At 56.6% G+C, this 19,958-nt stretch overlaps 1 protein-coding gene across 8 annotated transcripts in view; it reads right to left on the minus strand.

Moving 5' to 3' along the window:
• The window catches only part of GAK (cyclin G associated kinase), an 86,096-nt gene that overhangs the window by 16,369 nt on the left and 49,769 nt on the right, over nt 1–19,958 (minus strand). For 6 of the 8 annotated variants that reach the window (XR_013417613.1, XM_078002764.1, XM_078002763.1 and 3 more), the window contains 9 exons: nt 19,419–19,567; nt 18,585–18,707; nt 17,790–17,923; nt 12,758–12,952; nt 12,290–12,407; nt 11,738–11,817; nt 3,851–4,044; nt 1,366–1,512; nt 3–479 (listed from right to left, as the gene is read on the minus strand). Coding sequence is in view for 7 of the 8 variants with exons in the window: in XM_078002764.1 (XP_077858890.1) it covers nt 3–479; nt 1,366–1,512; nt 3,851–4,044; nt 11,738–11,817; nt 12,290–12,407; nt 12,758–12,952; nt 17,790–17,923; nt 18,585–18,707; nt 19,419–19,567 (1,617 nt within the window). In the remaining variant the exon portion in view is untranslated. The remainder of the gene's footprint in view (nt 1–2; nt 480–1,365; nt 1,513–3,850; nt 4,045–11,737; nt 11,818–12,289; nt 12,408–12,757; nt 12,953–17,789; nt 17,924–18,584; nt 18,708–19,418; nt 19,568–19,958) is intronic. The other 2 variants (XM_078002767.1, XM_028848202.2) reach the window with 1 other exon arrangement.

The following is a 19,958-nucleotide window of genomic DNA, read 5'->3' on the forward strand; positions in this document are numbered from 1 at the left end:
ACCAGCAGCAGGGGGCCCTCCTCCTGGGGTGCTCTGCATGCTCAGGGGAGGGGCCGGGCTTGCCAGGAGCAGGGGGGCCTCGCCGAGCAGATCCTCCGGGGGCCCCTGGGAGGTGGCCTCCGGGGGCCCAAGGAGGCAGCTGAGCAGGTCGGTGTTGCTGGAGGGGGCCTGGAGGGCCTGCGGGGCTACAGCTGGCCCTGCGCCCACCTCGGAGTGCAGGCCCAGGAGGTCAACCCCTTCTTCCTGTGGCACAGGCTCCGGGAGCACAGCTGGCGTCCCCACCTCAAAAGCCACGTCCTGCTGCACCAGCCCTGCTGCCAGGCCGGGGGGCTCTGGATCGGCCCGGGGCTCCTGGCCCTCGCTGGAGACCGGGGAACCCCCTTCGTCCGACACCTCGCTCTCGTCTCTGTCCTCCATCAGGGCAGACTCGCTCTCCTTGGGAGAGGCATTTGCTGCACCAGTCTCTGCCTCCTTCTCTTCTGCGAAAAGGAAACAAAACCACAGGCTGGTGAGCCTACATGGCCAGCACCAGGGTCCCCACACGTGGCCCCTCAGTGCCTCCTCGGCCCAGGGCTTTGGCGCGTGCTGCAGAAGCACCAGGGTCCCCACACGTGGCCCCTCAGTGCCTCCTCGGCCCAGGGCCTTGGCGCGTGCTGCAGAAGTTTCTGGGGGGTTTCCTGAGGCGTCTCCAGCGCACCCACCTCCAGCCTCTGCCTCAAGGCTCTGCCTGCAGCTCTCTCCACCCGGGCCTCTGTGGAGCCTAAGGCTGAGTCGAGTGGGGGCCACACGGCAGCACTGGGGGGGAGGAACACCAATCGAGGGGCTCTGGGAACAGGCGGCAGAAGGGACGACCTGCTGGGACGGCCAAGGGTGCTGGGACAGGAAGTGGCAGGGGCATCCCTTGGGGTGTGTCTGGGGCAAGGTCCAGGGACGGCGCCCGGTGTTTTCCTGAAAAGCCCGGGGAGGGGCTGGGAGCCCACTGGGGGGTTTGGGCAGAGAGATGTGGGATCCCCGGGTGGGGACAGACTGTCCCTCTTCCCAAGCCCTTTCCTTGTACCCAGGGGCCCTGCCAGCATGGCCCGTGCTGCCCGTCTCCCCAGGCCCACAGACTGGGATGAAGAGCTAGGGTCGGTATTTCAGACTGTGTGGACACGTTCTGTTTTTATTCACCTTTAAAAAAACATGAAATCATTCTTAGCTCGTGAGCCATTAAAGAACAGGCTGACGTGCTGGGCGCACAGCCCACTGTGACGCAGCCCAGCTCTGCCCAAGGGCCGTCTCCCAAGACGCTTGCCCTGCCCCAGGGGCACTTTCAGACCAGGGGCCTGCCCTCTGCAAGAGGCCGGGTCCAGGGACGCTGCCTACCCTGCCAGTCCAGTGTGTGCAGGAAGCGGCTGGCGTCCGCGCTGCTACTTGGCGGTGAGTCGGAGTCCGTGGGCTCGGCTTCCGGGGAACCTGCCCCAGCATCATACTGAGCCGTGGAGCCGGGCTGCCGGGGGAGCTCCGGCTTCCCTGCCAGGAGAGGGAGGGCGTCAGGGCACCGGCACTGGCCAGCAGCCTCAGGGCAGCACTGACCCCAGAGCTGGGAAGTGCAGCCAGTCGGGCGCCAGCAGTGGCAGGCCAGGCTGTCGGTAAAGCAGGCCAGTGACATGACGGGGAGGGGATCTCTGTGAACAGATGCCTGCTATCCACTTGGATGCTGCTCTGGGCCATGGGTGTGCACTGGGGCACAACACACGCACATATGAACATGCACAAGGAACACACCACTGAGGCATCAAATGCCACACAGACGCAGGGTACACATGAAAGCACACACAGATGCACGGTACGTATGACTGCGCACACAGCACACACACAGATGCATGATATACGCGAATGCACACAGCACACACACAGATGCACAGTACACATGAATGCACACACAGCACACACATGGATGCACGGTACACACAAATGCACACACAGATGCACGGTACACACAAATGCACACACAGATGCACGGTACACACGAATGCACACACAGCACACGCACAGATGTACGGTACACAAATGCACACACAGCACACACACACAGATGCACAGTACACATGAATGCACACAACACACACAGATGCACAGTACACATGAATGCACACAGCACACACACAGATACATGGTACACATGAATGCACACAACACACACAGATGCACAGTACACATGAATACACACACAGATGCACAGTACACACGAATGCACACACAGCACACACACAGATGCACGGTACACACGAATGCACACACAGCACACACACAGATGCATGGTACACATGAATGCACACACAGCACATAGATGCACGGTACACACGAATGCACACACACAGATGCACAGTACACATGAATGCACACACAGCACACACACAGATGCAGAGTACACATGAATGCACACAGCACATAGAGGCATGGTACACACGAATACACACACAGCACACACACAGATGCACAGTACGCATGAATGCACACACAGCACACACACAGATGCACGGTACACACGAGTGCACACACAGCACACACACAGATGCACGGTACACATGAATGCACATACAGCACACACACAGATGCAGGGTATTATGAATGCACACACAGCACACACAGATGCACAGTACAAACGAATGCACACACACAGATGCACATTACACACGAATGCACACACACAGATGCACGTTACACATGAATGCACACACAGCACACACACACATGCACGGTACACACAAATGCACACGCAGCACACACACAGATGCACGGTACACACGAATGCACACAGCACACACAGATGCATGGTACACGCGAATGCACACACAGCACACACACAGATGCACGGTACACACGAATGCACACAGCACACACAGATGCATGGTACACGCGAATGCACACAGACCACATACACAGATGCATGGCACACATAGCACACACAGATGCATGGTACACACAAATGCACACAGCACACACACAAATGCATGGTGCACATGAATGCACACACAGCACACACACAGATGCAGGGTACCACGAATGCACACACAGCACACACAGCACACACACAGGTGCATGGTACACATGAAAGCACACACAGCACACAGAGATGCATGGTACATACGAATGCACACACAGCACACACACAGGCACAGTACGCTCATGTGCACACAGCACACACACAGATGCACAGTAAACTCGTGCACACATACACAGCACACACGGGCACACGCCACCCACGGACACATACACAGCACGCACACGCCACACATGCAGCCTCTTTCAGGGACGCTGAAGATGCTCAGAAAGAAAATGCAAACACTGCAAACCAAGAGCCCAGGACAAGTGTGGCATGGGCAGTGGGCGGCCCTGGGCCCACCTGCCAGCGCTTCCTGGGCTGCCTTTTCGAAGCTGCTCGGAAGTGAAAAGAGCAACAGGAGCGAGGGCTCTGCCGTGTTGTCCATGTGCTGCTGAGCAGGCCCGAGGGTCACAGTGGGAGTGGATGTGTGTCCCGCACACGTGACAAAAATCTGACCCAGACACACGCCCGGGACAAAACCCCGCTTCGCCCCAGCAGCTCGGGCTTTCCTCCCTCTGCCTCCGTCCCTGCCCAAGGGCCTCCAAAATTGCAGCCTGCGAGTCCTCCTTCTCTGGTGTAGCTGGTGGTGGTCCCACCATCCAAGACAGAGTTTCCAAAACCTCCTGCAGCCCAAGCTGCTCAGGGCCTGGATGCAGCAGCGGGCGCGGTGGCCCAGCCCTGCCAGAGCTCGGCCGAAGAGGCCTCCCTCCACAGAGACACTCACCAGAACAGGATTCCCTCAATTCACCTGCGGGATCTTACCAAACTTAGACAGAATGTCTTGCTGCTCCTCCCGGCTGGAAAACAGGATTTTGGGGTTCAGCCCCCTCATGCTCGAGTTCTCCCACGGTGGGGCTTCCCGGCTCAGCCTGTCCCTGGGCTCCACCTCCACTTCTAGGTTCACTTGAAATAAGTCCGGGTATTTCTCTTGAATGTCACAGGCGTCCAGGTCATACCTGCGGTGTTACGAGTAGACGCCACTTAGGAAGGCCCCCCAAGTAGTCTGTAAGTCCCTCGGACATTCACTAAAGAAACGTGCACGGAAACAGACTGCAGCTGCAGGCAGTGGTGCGAGAACAAAAGGGCAGCCGGTCACCCCCGCCTGCTGAAGCTGGAGCCGTGTGAGCGGACCCAGCGCTGTCCCAGGAACCCACAGGGCACCAGCACCCCCGGTCAGGGCCCAGAAGAGCATCTTTTCACTTGCTCTTCGGACGTCACAGTGGGGATGCCCGCGACTGCGTTCCAGGCAGAGGGGCACTGGGCGGGGCCGCCACGTTTCCCGCAAGTCCAGGGAAGGCCGCGTGCTCAGAGCAGACGGGACAACACCCCACGGCCGGCAACTCCAGCACCCAGGAAGGCGGCTCTGAGGTGGGACCCCAGGGTTCCAGGGCAGGTGCTGGCCCTCACTCCCCAGCACACACACACAGACTGCGGCCACCTGGCAGCTCAGAGCACACACTCTGGGATACTAATTGTGTTTTCCATAAAAATGACAACATCCACCCTGACAAAAACCCACAACTGTCAACAGATGCCCATAAGACCAAGACCTCTAGAATCCGGCTGCCAGGGAATTAGGAACATGATTCCAGCGGAAACAAAGCCGTGTCCACCGTGGGGCTGGGGAGGCAGCACTGGCTGGGCTGTGGGGAGCAGAAGCAGGGGTCAGCGGGGCCCGCCTTGGGGTGTTGGCCGCACGGGGAGACAGGTGTGACCTGACACTGTGACCACTTCCTGGCCCCTCAGGAATTCCCTAAGGAATTCCAGGCTATTTCACGCATTTCCTATGATCGTCTCTGATCCCACTGTCATAAACTGCACTGATAAGCCCGGGATCTCCAGCAGGCAGCAGGCTTTCCATGCCTGTCTTATTTTATGCCACCTAAAATCTCTACATGTTGAATTTTATACATCTAAAAAAATAAAGCAGAAACACAAGAGTGGTGGCCAGTTCCTGGGAAACCCAGGGTGCCAGTGTCTGCAGGGCCAGGAACACCCAGAGCAGAGTGGGACACGCCGAGGGAGCAGGGAGACAGGCCTGGCAGCCTGTGTGGGTCAGAGCCACAGCTGGTTTCAACTGTCACTTCTCTGAGCCCCACACATGCCTGGGATGTGTGACGGCCTCTAGTTTATCCCTTCCTGCTCACCCCCTAAAACATCCTCTTGCTGCGCGAGGGGAGAGCACCCCGTGCCTGCCCTGACGGGTGGCCAACCTCACACGGAGCAGCGCCCCCTGGATGCCCTCTCAGGGCTCTGGGCGGAGGTGGCCACGGCCGAAGCCAGGACTGACGTGCACTCCAGCCAGGGCCAACATGAGCTTCCCTCTGCGCCCGAGCCTCTTAGGTGCCGCTATCCGTTGTCGGGGGCAGCAGTGACTGCAAAGCGGTGGCACAGCTGGCGTGGAGATGTGAAGGCGGCAACGTCTGCAGAGCAGCCAGCAGGCACCAGCAGAGAATCCGACGGCCACCGCAGCGGAGGCTCAGACCGGCCACCACCGAGGCTGGAGGGGCACAGCGGGAGGGGCACGGAGGGATGATGTGCGCAGGGAGCCAGGTCGGCCAGGCAGGCTCGGGTCCTGGGGCAAACCAAACTTGGGCAGCCCCAGAGGGAGCGCCGCTCATGACCAGCCTCCCTGCCCCAGCTGCCCCTTGAGACACCCCTAGGCACTGGGTCTGCAGGCCCGGCTCTCACCCAGCCTGGCGCTGAGGGCACAATGAGGTCTGTGAGCAGGGCTGGCCGCTCCCAAGAGCCCTGGACTGCAAAGGACACAGCCCGCAGGCTCCCGCCAGACCAGCTCCAACAGGGCAGAAGGGGCTCCCGACAGGCTCGGCTGTTACACTTGTGCCACGGCTGCAATCCTGTGTCCCTCTCCCCCAGGCACAGCGCAGGCTCGACGTGCAGAGCCCACGCACGCTCCACGTGCTCCTCTCCTGCTGCCCCGTGTCTAACTTCATTCAGCCATCTCATGAAATCTACTTGCTCATTCTGATGGTATACAGGTTCCTTAGGTTTCTTGCTGAAAGCAATCATGCTACCTGTGAAAAGCAACAGCTGGAACTTCCATTTCTTCTGCCCTTTCTTTTTCTTGCCTTACTGCACTGGCTAAGACCGACCATAAAATCCTGGATAGTGAGAGTGAAACCCCTGCTCTGTCTGCAAACTCAGGAGGGAAATGTCCAAACACATCATGATTAGCTATGGTGCTTCAGGATTCTGTGGCTGCTCTTTATCAGCCTAAGAAAGGTTCCTTCCGCTCCTCTTTGCGGAGCATTGTGATGAGAAAGGAGCGCTCATTCTTATCATGCTTTATCTACGAAAACTTCGCCTGGTTTTCGCCTTTGCTCGGCTAACATGGTGAAGTATGGTGGCTGACCAATTTTCAAATGTTAAAACCACTTCACATTCCTGAAATAAACCAGATGTCAAGACATGTCATCCTTGTTACATAACACTGGGTTCTTTCAGCTAATATTTTGTTTAGAATTTTTCTATCTATATTCATGAGATCTGGCTTGCAGTTTTCCTTTCCTACGAGGTTCTTTTGTGTGTGCACGCAATCATGGCTCACCACAGCTTAGGCGTCCCAGGCTTAAGCGGTTCTCCCACCTCAGCCTCCTGACTAGCTGGCACCACAGGCATGTGCCACTACATCCGGCTGATTTAAAAAAATTTTTTTCTTAGAGACAGAGTCTCACTACGTTAACTAGGCTGGTCTCGAACTTCTGGCTCGAGCAATCCTCCCATCTCAGCCTCCCAAAGTGCTGGGATTACAGGCGTGAGCCGCAGTGCCCGGCCTGTAGGAAGGTTTTAAACTACAGAATATATTTCTTTAACAGACATTACAACGCCGTATTTCTTCGTAGGTGTATTTTGAGAGGCGTTTTTCAGATAATTTGCCTATTCCACTGAGAATGGCGTTCCTCCCAGCACCGCACATGCCGTCTGAATGTCTACGGGACCTGTCTCCTTTGGTTTCCCACCCTGGGAGCCCGTGTTCCCGTGTTCCGTCTCCCTTTCTTGACCAGACTTGTTAAGCAATCAATATTTTCAGATAATCAAAAGAAACACCTTTTGGCTTTACTGACTTTTCCTATAGTGTGCTTGCTTTTTTTTTTGAAATGGAGTTTCACTTGTTGCTCAGGCTAGAGCGCGATGACGTGATCTCTGCTCACTCCAACCTCCGCCTCCTGGGTTCAAGTGATTCTCCTGCCTCAGCCTCCCAAGTAGCTGGGACTACAGGCATCTGCCACCATACCCATTTAATTTTTGTATTTTTAGTAGAGATGGAGTATCACCACGTTGGCCATGCTGGTCTTGAACTCCTGACCTCAGGTGATCCACCTACCTCGGGGTCCCAAAGTGGTGGGATTACAGGCATGAGCCACCGTGCCTGGACACTATACTTGTTTTTAACTGAATTGTTTCTACCCTTGATTATTTTTTTTCCACCTACTTTTTTGAGTTTAATTTGCTGTTCTGATAACTCCCTGAGTTAGAGATAACTCCCTGAGATACGAGTTTAGGTCACCGACTTCCAACATTTCTTTTTTTTTTTCCCCCGAGACAGGGTTTTGCTCACAGCTCACTGCACCCTTGCAGCCTTGATCTCCCAGGCTCAAGCAATGCTCCCGCCTCCCAAAGTGCTGGAATTGCAGCTGTGAGCCGCTGTGCCCAGCCAACCTTTCTTCCTTTAAATGTATGCGTTTAAAGTTACAAATTTCCTCTAAAGCCTGCTGTAGATGCATCCCGAAACATCTGATACGGGGTATTTTGATTATCACCGCGTTTAAAATATTTTCTCATTCCAATGGTGATTTCCTTTTTGGCGTGTGGATTACCCACGAGCACATGGTCTTGGGGTTTTCCTGTCACTGACTCCCACCTTCATCCGTTGAGATGTCGTAAGACTTTGACACACGCCCACTTGAACAGATGCCATTTCTTCAAGAATTTGCTGAAGTTTGCAAAACTCAGGTCAGGTTGGTTAAACCTTGTAAAAAAATCTGTATCTTGATGTTTGTGTCTACCTGTTCTGCTGCCTGGGGAGAGAGGCAGCCATCAGCGTGGGCCTGTCCACTTCACCCCTCGTTCTGCCCCTTTGTGTTGCCTGTACTGAAGCCATGTCATCGCCCTCACCCCTGTGACGTTGCCCTTCACCTCCTGCCTTGGTCTGTCCCACCTGACATTGACACGGTGACATCAGCCCTCTTCCTGTTATGGTCTGCATGGTAAGCAATTTCCAATTATTCCACTTCAGCCTTGCTGGGTCTTCGTGTGCATGGGTTTTGAAGTATGGCTCCTGTAAGCAGTACAGACTTGAGCTTTGTGTGTGCTTGGTTTTTAATCCAGCCCGATTAACTGGAGTGTGTCTTCTACTCACCTTCCATGGGATGACTGACAGGCACAGCGGGGCGTAGGTCTACTAGCCGGCTGTTTTCTGTCTATATCCCATCTGGGTTTGTTTCTTTATCTCTACGTTGTTCTTGTGAATTAATCACATAGTTTTTGTTCCATTTTTCTTCTTGATTGTATCTTTAATCTGCCCTAGGGATTGGTACATTCCCTGCTTCCTGGTGACGGGGCTCCTGAAACACGTTCACTTGGTTAATCCCCTCTTGGCTGTGTGTGTGTGCGCACTCTGGTGCTCCCGGGGATGTGTGTACGCGCTGGTGCTCCTGGGGATGTGCGTGCGCGCGCTGGTGCTCCCGGGGATGTGTGCGCGCGCTGGTGCTCCCGGGTATGTGTGCGCGCGCGCTGGTGCTCCCGGGGACGTGTGTGCACGCGCGCTGGTGCTCCCGGGGATGTGTGTGCGCGCTGGTGCTCCCGGGGACGTGTGTGCACGCGCGCTGGTGCTCCCGGAGATGTGTGTGTGCACGCGCGCTGGTGCTCCCGGGGACGTCTGTGCACGCGCGCTGGTGCTCCCGGGGACGTGTGTGCACGCGCGCTGGTGCTCCCGGGGACGTGCGCGCGCACGCTGGTGCTCCCGGTGATGTGTGTGTGTGTGTGTGCACGCACGCTGGTGCTCCCGGAGATGTGCGCGCGCGCGCTGGTGCTCCCGGTGATGTGTGTGTGTGTGTGTGCACGCACGCTGGTGCTCCCGGTGATGTGTGTGTGTGCACGCACGCTGGTGCTCCCGGAGATGTGCGCGCGCGCGCTGGTGCTCCCGGTGATGTGTGTGTGTGTGTGTGCACGCACGCTGGTGCTCCCGGTGATGTGTGTGTGTGCACGCACGCTGGTGCTCCCGGTGATGTGTGTGTGTGCACGCGCGCTGGTGCTCCTGCTGTCAGATATGTTACTACCACACAGGTTTTAAAACCCACAGGACATACTGGTGTTTTCAGCAGCTGGTGCTGGTGTCATTTCACCACAGTCATGCGTTCCAGCTCCCTGCCCTGCCTTCTCTAGGCGGCAGGCTTTGCAGGCTTTGCAGGCTTTGCAGGCTTTGCAGGCTTGCCTTGGATATTTGCTGCAATGGAGCAGTTCTGCCAACAACCAACTCTCTCATCCTTTGCTTGGCTGAAGACATCTTTAACTGGCTTTCATATTTCAAGGATAATTTCACCGGATATAGAATTCCCGTATTTTTCTCTCAGCACTTCAGAAACAGCATGCCACGGCTGCCTTTGGGTGTCACTCGGCAGGTCCTGCATTCCTACTTGTCCCGTCCCCAGGGGCTGGAGATTGTTCTCTTTGGGTTCCAGCAATTCAACCAGGATGCTCTGAGGCACTGAACCTCTTTCTTCTTTTTGTTAAAAAAAAAAAAAAGTATCCTCTTTGGTGTCTGCAAAGCTTCTCATTCCATGGTTTTGACGTCCTCCATCAGTTTAGGAAAATTTTTGGCCAATGATTTTTCAAGTATTATTTCTGTTCCATTCTCTCTCTTCTAGAACTTCAAGTAAAAGGACGCCAGGCCCCTGCAGTGCCACAGTCTCTCTCGTGACCCTCTCTATATGTGTCTTCTGCCATCAGAAGATCTTTCCCACCAATTCACCGTCTGTTCTACTGTGCCTATTCCACTGCTAAGCGTGTACTGAAGCCTTCATTTCGGCTATAATATTTTTCAGTTCTAGAATTCACATCTGTCTCCTTTTTATGTTCCAGATCTCTGGTGAAATTCCCATCATTCCCCCGACTTTGGTGAATAATCAGTTACCAAAGTCCCTGCCTCCTGCCTCCATCATCTGAATCCCCGACAGGTCCTTCACCGACATTTTCCTCTTCATCATCAGTACCTTGGTCTTTAAAAAAACTATTTTAAGCACCGCCTCCCTTGTGGCTGAAAACTATAAGAGCTCTGGGTGTTTTTCTTCCTCCAAAGGAGGAAAAAAGAAACGAAAATTGTTAAAGTTGTGAATATGTGAGTTAAAAAAAGAAAAGCGTAAGACACAACAAAGACAAGAGATGTAAAAAAAGAAATGTAAAAAAAGAATCACAGAGACAGAAAAACACGAGAGGACCCCCCGGCCTCCCAGTGCAGGCCGTCCACGACAGCAGCAGGCGCCAGCTCTTCCTGGGCTCGCCCAGGCCAGGCCAGCACCCCTCCCAAGGTGCAGAGTCCCCCAGCATCCCCGTGGGGCTGGCCCCAAGGCTTCCCTTTGTTTACTGGGTAGAGTACGGAGCCTGGAACACAGCAGGCCCTGCAGCCACGGCCTCTGTCTCGGGAGCCCCCGTGGTGCCCCCTCTGGCTCCTGAAACAATGTTTGTTCCACTGTGCTCCTGAAACAATGTTTGTTCCACTGTGTCTTGGCAGATAAGCCTGTCTATGACTGAGTAGAAAGATCTCCAGTTAAATGGGAGGCCGAGACAGGCGGATCACTTGAGGTCAGGAGTTCAAGACCAGCCTGGCCAACAGAGTGAAACCCATCTCTACTAAAAATACAAAAATTAGCCGTGCATGGTGGTGCAGGTCTGTAATCCCAGCTACTCAGGAGGCTGAGGCGAGAGAATCGCTTGAGCCTGGTGGGTGGAGTTGCAGTGAGCTGAGATTGCGCCATTGCACTCCTGCCTGGGTGTTAGAGCAAGACTCTGTCTCAAAACAAAAAAACAAAAAACAAAAAAACAAAAACCAACCTCCAGTCAGAATCAGAACGCCTGGTGTGGGAGCCTGCTCTGCTGCTCACTGCATCTGCACCTGAGCCTGCAGAGGGCAGGCTATGCGCTGTTGGGCGCTGATGTCATGAGGACAGGGAGCTAACAGGTGCTGGGCACGGTGGGGGCGGGGGACATCCTGTGGCTGAGCTTGTTTACAGAGGGAGCTAACACTAGAGCGTGAGCTTCCAGACATGACTGTCCCGCATCTCCTCCAACCTCCGCCCAGCAGGGCACTCTGCACACGGCAGGCTCAGGAACGTTTGCGAAGATGCAGCCGCCACCTGCTCATCTGCTCATGCCACGCCCGGGTGTGAGGGCTAAATTCTAACAGACATACACACCATCAGGGGCCAGAGCAGCAGCCACCAGGTCCACCCCAGCAGCCTGCACACAACACATGCAGCTCCAGGATGGTCTAGGAACAGGCCCAGCGCCACCAAGCGGCAGTCACACAGCCCGCCACTCCCCCTGGGGCTCCCACGGCCAGCCCACATGCAGGTGCTGCGGCGGCGTGGGGCACCTGTCCCTCCCCACCGAGCCCATGCGGCACCAACATACTTGGCAAATTTCACAGTGGTGGCGTTCCGAGGCACAAACCCCGTGTGGAACTGAATCTGGAACATCTTCATGGATGCCATCTGCAGAGAGAGCAAACATGACACCCCGCACCGAGGGTGAGTCCAGATCCTGGGGCCACAGGTGAATTCTTCCCAATGGGTGAGCTCTGAGAGCCACTCACGGAGCTGGAGGCGTGGACCGTGCCCCCATGCCACATGTTGCGGGGGAAGTGGGAGAGGGTCTGTGTGTGGCAGGTAGCCCCAAGGAGAACGCACGGGCCCACAAGCTGCTTCACGGGACTGCCGTGGGGGCTGCCCCTGGACCCTCAAACTCAGATGGAAACGCCAGGCTTTTCAGGCTGAGATCCCGCCACATCGAGTGCACAGGGCCAGCAGGGGGCACTGGGGGGCAGTCGCCACGTGAGAGCCCACAGCACTCACCAAACAGCGAGCACCCCGACCTTCGGCGAGAAGTGAGTGCACAGTGGCCCCCAGCCCTCCCAAGAGCCTGGGGGTGAGTGGGGAGCACCGGGCAAGCCACAGGCTCTCTCACCTTGGCCTGCAGCCGGCCGCCCAGGGTGGACCGGGCGTGATAGATGACGATGAGTACATCTCCTTGCACCGTGACGCCCAGGGGAATGACGGCTTTACCATCCTCAATCTTAAAATCCCTAAGGACAGAATGATGAGAGAAAAATTAAACAGAAAGACCCCCAAAACCAACCAAACGAAAACAACAAAAAAAAACAGAATGAGAAACTGTCGCTTAGGTAAAACGTGTAATACCCAATAAAGAATGACGCCCACAAAGAGCCCCACAGAAATTCTGAAGTCTCCCAGACACTTAGATCGTGTGATCTGATGCTGACCAGGACCCCAAGTTACCCGCCACAGACACTACAGCTCCAAACATGTCCGCCTCAGCAAGCGCTTGTCCCCGGCAAGGCCAAGGTTCCTCTTTAATGGTGTTCCGGAGGGGTGAGGATAAGGGAACACGGCATGGGGCCACAGCTGCACTCACCGCATCTTATCGTACTCCTGGGAGGTGCTGGCCACGCGCTCATCCCCCACGTAGACCTCGCAGAAGGGCCTGCAGCCGCTCCTCTGCTTGCTAAACAGCGGAACGGGCGTCATGACCACAGCCCTCACCAGGATGGGCTTGCTGTGGGGTGTGATGGGCTCCTCCGCCACCATGTCGCACATGTATTCGACGTACCTGGGGGTAGACGTGCCGCGTCACCACGTGGTGTGGCCTGAGGGACCACACAGCTGATTGTGTCTTTTGAATAGGAGTCTTTCATGCTAGAAATTTCCCTTGTAGCAATGTTTTAGTTGCTCCTAATAAATCTGATGTTATAATTTTCATTTAGTTAATTATATATGTGTGTGTGTATACATACATGTATTTTTAAGACAGCGTCTTAATGTTTTTAAATTTCTCATGATACTCCCAGTTTGATACTCATGGGTTATTTAGAAGTTGTTTAATTTTGAGGCCGGGCGCGGTGGCTCACGCCTGTAATCCTAGCACTTTGGGAGGCCAAGACAGGTGGGTTGCCTGAGGTCAGGAGTTTGAGACCAGCCTGGGCAACATGGTGAAACCCCATTTCTAATAAAAATACAAAAATTATCCGGGCATGGTGGTGTGCACCTATAATCCCAGCTACTCAGGAGGCCTAAGGCAGGAGAATTGCTTGAACCTGCGTGGTGGAGATTTAGAGAGTTTTCCAGATATCCTTCTGGTACTGATTTCTAGTTTTATTCCACCGTGGCCTGAGAGCATAGTTTGTCTGATTTCAAATTTTAAAAATTTGTTGAGGTGTCTTTATAGCCCAAAATCTGATCTTTCTTCTTGCATAGTCCACGTGGATTAGAAAGAAATGTGTGTTTTTCTGTTGTTAGGTGGAGTGTCCTAGAATGCTCTACAGCTGTGTCAGCCTTCACGGGCTGGCACATTCAGTTCTTCCATATCCCTGCTGGCGACCGGTCTGTCTACTTGTTCTGCGGATTACTGAGGGGAAAATGTTGAGGTCTACCCCACAACTGAGTTGTCTAGTTCTCCTTTCAATTTGATCAGTTTTTGCCTTATGGATGTTGAACGGAATCTGTTTTCTCTGAGCTTGGTGGCATAGCTCTGGCTTTCCCACGGCTGGCGTTCCCCTGGTGCCTCTGTGGTGCACACGTCCCCCGGTGTCTGCCTCCCACCTCGTGGCACCCATGCCCTGCAGCAGACCCGCTCCTGGAGCTTGTGCGCGGCAGGCAGGTGACGTCATTTCTGTGGTGACGGTGCAGACCCCATCTTCCCCGCCACAGGCCACTGTGGTCCAGCTCAGTCAGCACGGAGCCAGGACAGCCGGTCCTTCAGCCACAAATAAATCCTGCTGATAGCCCGAGTGGCCAAGGAAGCAGATTCAGCAATGAAAGAGAAATCGGCTTTCTCAGAGTCAGTGCAGCCAACACCCTGACAGGAGAAGAGGACCCAGCTAAGCCTCAAGGTCCAGGGAGACCATGAGAGAACGGACGTGTGTGGTTCTAAGCCCGAGTGTGTTGTGGCGGGTCATGTAGCAATGATTAGTACGCTCTTCCCCCACCATCCTGTTCTGAACTCACCTCTGCCTCCGTGTTGAAAGGGGACCTCCTGCAGTGTATGGCTGAGCCGTGCATTTCTGTCCCACGTGAAAAGCCTGTCTTTTAAACAAAACCACTCACGTGCAGCCTGAACACTGATGTGGCTGGATTAAAACCTACCATCTTGCTGGCTGTTTCCTATTTGTTTGATCTGTTCTCGGTTTTTTTCTTCTTTTTGCCTTCTCTTGGCAAGGTTTACGTCTTCGTTTTACTTCTTGTTGACTTCTTAATTACACCACCAAAGAAAAGTCCTTACTGGTGGTTCCAGGCTTTCTGACAAGACCCTTGTGGCTGACATCTTTCTTTTTGTACCTGACGCATCTTCTTCTGGCTGCCTCCAACACTTCCTCTGTGCTTGGTTTGCAGGAGTTCTGACCGGGATGCACCTGAGTGAGTTTTTATGTGTTTGTCTTGCTTTCATCCTGCTTGGTCACCTCTGAGCTTCTTGAACCTGGGGACTGGCATCTTACTCATTCTGGGAAATTCCCAGCCACGATTTCGTCACTGCTCCCGCTTCCCTCTTCCCTTTCTGGACTCCACGTGTGTGGCCTGCCTGAGGTGGAGGCAGCTCCTGGGTGCTCGTTCTACCCCCACCCCCGCTTTCTCTCTGTGATTCAGTTTCAGTATCTCTTGGCCTGGCTCCAAAGGCCACCGACTCAGCCTCGGCGATGTCGAAGGCGTTCTCATTTCAGGGATTTCCCTTTGTTTATTTCCTGGTGTTTCCATGGCTCTGATGAGTGGCCCACTGGACTATGCACCTGCCTGCCTTCTGCATGAGGGTCCTCTTTCCACGGCTGTGACGAGTGATCCACTGGCCCGCACACCCTGCGTGAGGGTCCCCTTTCCACGGCTCTGACAAGTGATCCACTGGACCACGCACCCTGCATGAGGGTCCTCTTTCCACAGCTGTGACGAGTGATCCACTGGACCACACACCCTGCATGAGCGTCCTCTTTCCACAGCTGTGACGAGTGATCCACTGGACCACGCACCCTGCATGAGGGTCCTCTTTCCACAGCTGTGACAAGTGATCCACTGGACCACACACCCTGCATGAGGGTCCTCTTTCCACGGCTCTGACAAGTGATCCACTGGACCACACACCCTGCATGAGGGTCCTCTTTCCACGGCTGTGACGAGTGATCCACTGGACCACGCACCCTGCATGAGGGTCCTCTTTCCACGGCTGTGACGAGTGATCCACTGGACCACGCACCCTGCATGAGGGTCCTCTTTCCATGGCTCTGACGAGTGATCCACTGGCCCGCACACCCTGCATGAGGGTCCTCTTTCCACAGCTGTGACGAGTGATCGACTGGACCACACACCCTGCATGAGCGTCCTCTTTCCACAGCTGTGACGAGTGATCCACTGGCCTGCACACCCTGCGTGAGGGTCCTCCTTCCACGGCTGTGACGAGTGATACACCGGACCACGCACCCCGCATGAGGGTCCTCTTTCCATGGTTGTGACGAGTGATCCACTGGACCACGCACCCTGCATGAGGGTCCTCTTTCCACGGCTCTGCCGAGTGATCCACTGGACCACGCACCCTGCATGAGCGTCCTCTTTCCACAGCTGTGATGAGTGGTCCACTGGCCCGCGCACCCTGCATGAGGGTCCTCTTTCCACGGCTGTGACGAGTGATCCACTGGTCTGTGCACCCTGTGTGAGGGTCCTCTTTCCACGGCTCTGACGAGTGATCCACTGGATCCACGCACCCTGCATGAGCGTTCTCTTTCCACGGCTGTGACGAGTGGTCCACTGGATCCATGCACCCTGCGTAAAGGTCCTCTTTCCACGGCTCTGAAAGTGATCCACTGGACCACGCACCCTGCATGAGCGTCCTCAGCACATCAGTTACTTCAATTTCCCTAAGAGTCACAGGGTGCAGCTCTTTCATCTCCTCCATCTGGAGGCAGAAAAAAGGGTCTCGGCCAGGTCTGAGCCTCCCTCATAGTAGCTGTGTCCCCTTGCCCAGCCCTCACTCTCCCATCTGTCCTGTGGGTGCCCATGGAGACTGTGCCTTCCAGAGGGCAAGGACCCTTCCAGTCCTGCAACCCTGGAGGCTTCACTCGCCCACTGAGACACTTGGCCTCCACCGGTTATACTCCTTCTGGCCTCCTTCTCTTCTGGGGTCTAGTTATGTCCACCCAGACAGTGCACACACACACCTCCTCCAACAGGCACCTGACTCTCCTTAGATTCTGGGCCAGAGATGTGGAAAGGCCATGAACTTGACGCTGGTCCAGCCACCTGCCCAGTGGGAGCGGCACTCTGCACATTTCTCTGCTCCTCCGAGGAAGGAGCTGTGGGATTTGGTGGGGTCATGGAAGCCCAACCACACTTCACAGGGAAAGAGACTCCCTGGTTCTCAGATGCCCCCTGCTGAGCAGGCCCCACTGCACCTGGCCTGGGGGTGCCAATGGCTTTCAGCTCAATGTGTGGAGGGGTTCCCGACTTTGCTGGGGTCACAGAAACAGCTGGATGGGGCGGCCACAATCTCCTCCCCATAAGGCTGTGAGCAAACAAGGTGGGGCCCTCCCTGGGGATCCACAGCAGCAGGATCGGCCTCCCGACGCTCGCCCTGTCCACAGGCTGTGCGCTCCGTCCAGACGGGATGAAGAATGGGGAGTCCCTCGAAGCTTGGGTCCCTCCTCTTCCCTCCCGCCATGGTGGGGCCACGGGGCCGGCCTTTGCTCCTGGGCCGTCTGTGGTCCAGGTCAAGGCCTGCTCTTTCAGAGGCTGGGAGGCTGCTCCAGCCTCACCAGGTCCTCAGTGAGACCAAGGCCAGGGGAGGCTTTATGCTGGGAAGGACTCCTCGGCATAGACACCTGCAGCCTCGAAAAACAGAGCCCTAAACACGCTGTGGCCGCACTCCCGTTTGAGAAAGTCTCCTCCACGCGGCCAGGGAGAGTCTGCTGCGTGCTGAGGTGACCGGCACGGAAGCCTGCACTTGGCAGGGCCCTAAACATGCTGCAGCCTCACTCGGGTCTGAGCAGCGTCAGGTGCTGCACACAGCACCTGTCTCAGGTGGTCCACACGGCATTTTCACATGCATTATCCACCAGAGCCCACCACAGAGGACTCCTGCAGGAGGGACAGAGCGGGGTCCCAAGAGGAGCCGCCCCTGCCCAGCCCAGCCCAGCGAGCACGGGCTACATGTGGCATTTGCCAGAGAACCTCGCGTCCACCCAGAAACTAGGCAGGTGCTGCCCCACAGCCGTCAGGACCACCGCGGCTGAGGGCCCACCCTCCCTGCGTGGGCATAAACCCAGGGCTCAGCTGTGGCTCAGCGAGGCTGGGCCTGCCTTTCCCACCAGCGCCTGCAGTGGCACCGACTGGCCCTCCAGGAGACACCGCAGCGATGGCGGCTGTGCCACACGGGCCCGGAGCCGTCCCGTCCCCGGGGGGCCACGCGGTACCTTTTGTGGGACGGCCAGATGCCTGGCGGGCAGCGCTTCATGCTGAACATGTACACGGCGGCCTCCGCGGTGCTGAAGAGACGGCAGAAGCACAGGAAGGAGCAGACAGCCACAGCAGACGCGGCTCTCCCGTCCTAGGACAGACAGACACGTCTCGCACGTGCCTCGCGCTCACGCAGGACAAGGGCTGGCGGGGTCCTCGGCCATCCTACCCGCCCCATGGCCACGGGGACGCAGGGTTGTTCTCTCTGAGGCTGGGATATGTTTACGAAACCACATAACACGCCTGCCGAGGCGAGAACGGAGCCCAACAGAGACCGAAGGTTCCCTAACGAAGAGCAGGGCTAGGGCCGCTCTGACAGGCTCTGCTGGTGCCCGGTACCCCCGCGAGAGACCCCTCATGGAAACCTCAACTCCATCAACCACAGTGGCAGCTGCCACAGCCTGGGAGGCTCAACCACCACTAAGCTTCGCACTGCAGATGGGGAAACTGGAGGTGACTCTTAGGTGGCCACTGTGCAGGAGGGGAGGCGGGCTCCCCACACAGCAGAGTGGCCTCCACACAGGCGTGCAGGTCAAGGCCAGGCAGGGCCACATGGGGAGGGGAGGGCAGGGCAGGGCCATCTGGCATCTGTCCCCTCCACACCCGAAGACATTAAGCACAGGGACTTTCTTCCGTGTCCCAGGGTGAAGAACAGGCCCCAGCTCACGACTGGCGCTCGGATGCCGTTGAACTATGCATGAAATAATGAACTTTGATAAAAGACGGCGCCAGGGCATGGCCCTGGAGCTCACCATGCAGTGCACGACACAGACGTTCTTGTGGTCCTGCCGCAGCCAGGCATGCATGTTCCTGCAGATGTTGTACAGGGTGTGCAGGTGCGGGGCCCGCCGCGCTGCCCAGCCACACTCGGAGACCTGTGGGGACAGGGCACGGTGGCACGGACGGCAGAGGAGCCCCGCCCCAGCCTTGGTCAGATCAGAGGGACAGCCTGCCTGCAGCGCAGGGGCCTCCGCCAGCTGGCGTCATAAACAGGCGTCCATCTGCACGAGCGCCTCTGCGGCACCTGAGCACCAGGGCTGCCACTGGCCTTGCAGACCGAGAGCCTCTGCAGCATCTGAGCACCAGGGCTGCCACTGGCCTTGCAGACCGAGAGCCTCTGCAGCATCTGAGCACCAGGGCTGCCACTGGCCTTGCAGACCGAGAGCCTCTGCAGCATCTGAGCACCAGGGCTGCCACTGGCCTTGCAGACCGAGAGCCTCTGCAGCATCTGAGCACCAGGGCTGCCACTGGCCTTGCAGACAGAGCTCGGTCAGCTGTTCCTGGCTTTGGGTCCCCCTGCATACTGACAGGGGTCATGTCTGGAAGGAATGTTGTGGCCTCGAGCACCCTCTGGCAGGCAGAAAGCAGTGAAGAGCTGGGGCCTCCAGGGTTCCCGTCAAGCGGCGTCCTCAGAGCAACAGAGACCCCACCTCGCTTCCTCCTGCTCCACACTCTGTAGCCCCTCAGGGGACCTCCGGCTGCCCCCATCACAGCCGCACCCTGGCCAAAGCCCTCAGCTACGCCCCTGCACTGGAGCAGGAGGAAGCTGCCACAGTGGCACCAAGACAAAGCCTGTGGCCACACACCCGGTTGTGGAACCTGGAAGGCCGGTAGGTCCTGGGGGACAGGTTGTAGACGGCATAGTGCCCCGGGTGCTTGGAGTCCAGGAACAACCGCACGTCTTCGATGTTGTTTTTGAGCGCTGACTCCACACCTTCTGCCGGGAACGACATTACTGAAACAAGCAGGCCTGCGTCAGCCGCCGTCCCCGGGAGACGTGTACCTTGTGGCCACGCTGCCGCTGAGGCCTTGCTGCTCCTCACGCTCCCGGGCAAGCACAGCCTCCAGCAGCTCCACCAGCCACTGCCCACAAAGCTGGCCCCCTCACCCTCCGCAGACTCCCGGCCTGGGTGGACCCAGCAGCGCGGACCCAGCCACACGCCCGCCAGCCAGTGGCTGGGACTTCCTGAGACAGCTTTCTGACACATGCCCGATCTCCAGGCACCGGGATGAGTGACTGGGATGCCTGGTGCACAGCCTTGTGTTGTTCCTAGCATGACCTCAGGGAGCCATAGGAGGCACCAGGCTGGGGCTGACCCTGTCCACTGCTGCGCCTGGAGGCGCTG

Source organism: Macaca mulatta, chromosome 5, assembly GCF_049350105.2.
Source record: "Macaca mulatta isolate MMU2019108-1 chromosome 5, T2T-MMU8v2.0, whole genome shotgun sequence".
Classification (NCBI taxonomy): Eukaryota; Metazoa; Chordata; class Mammalia; order Primates; family Cercopithecidae; genus Macaca; species Macaca mulatta.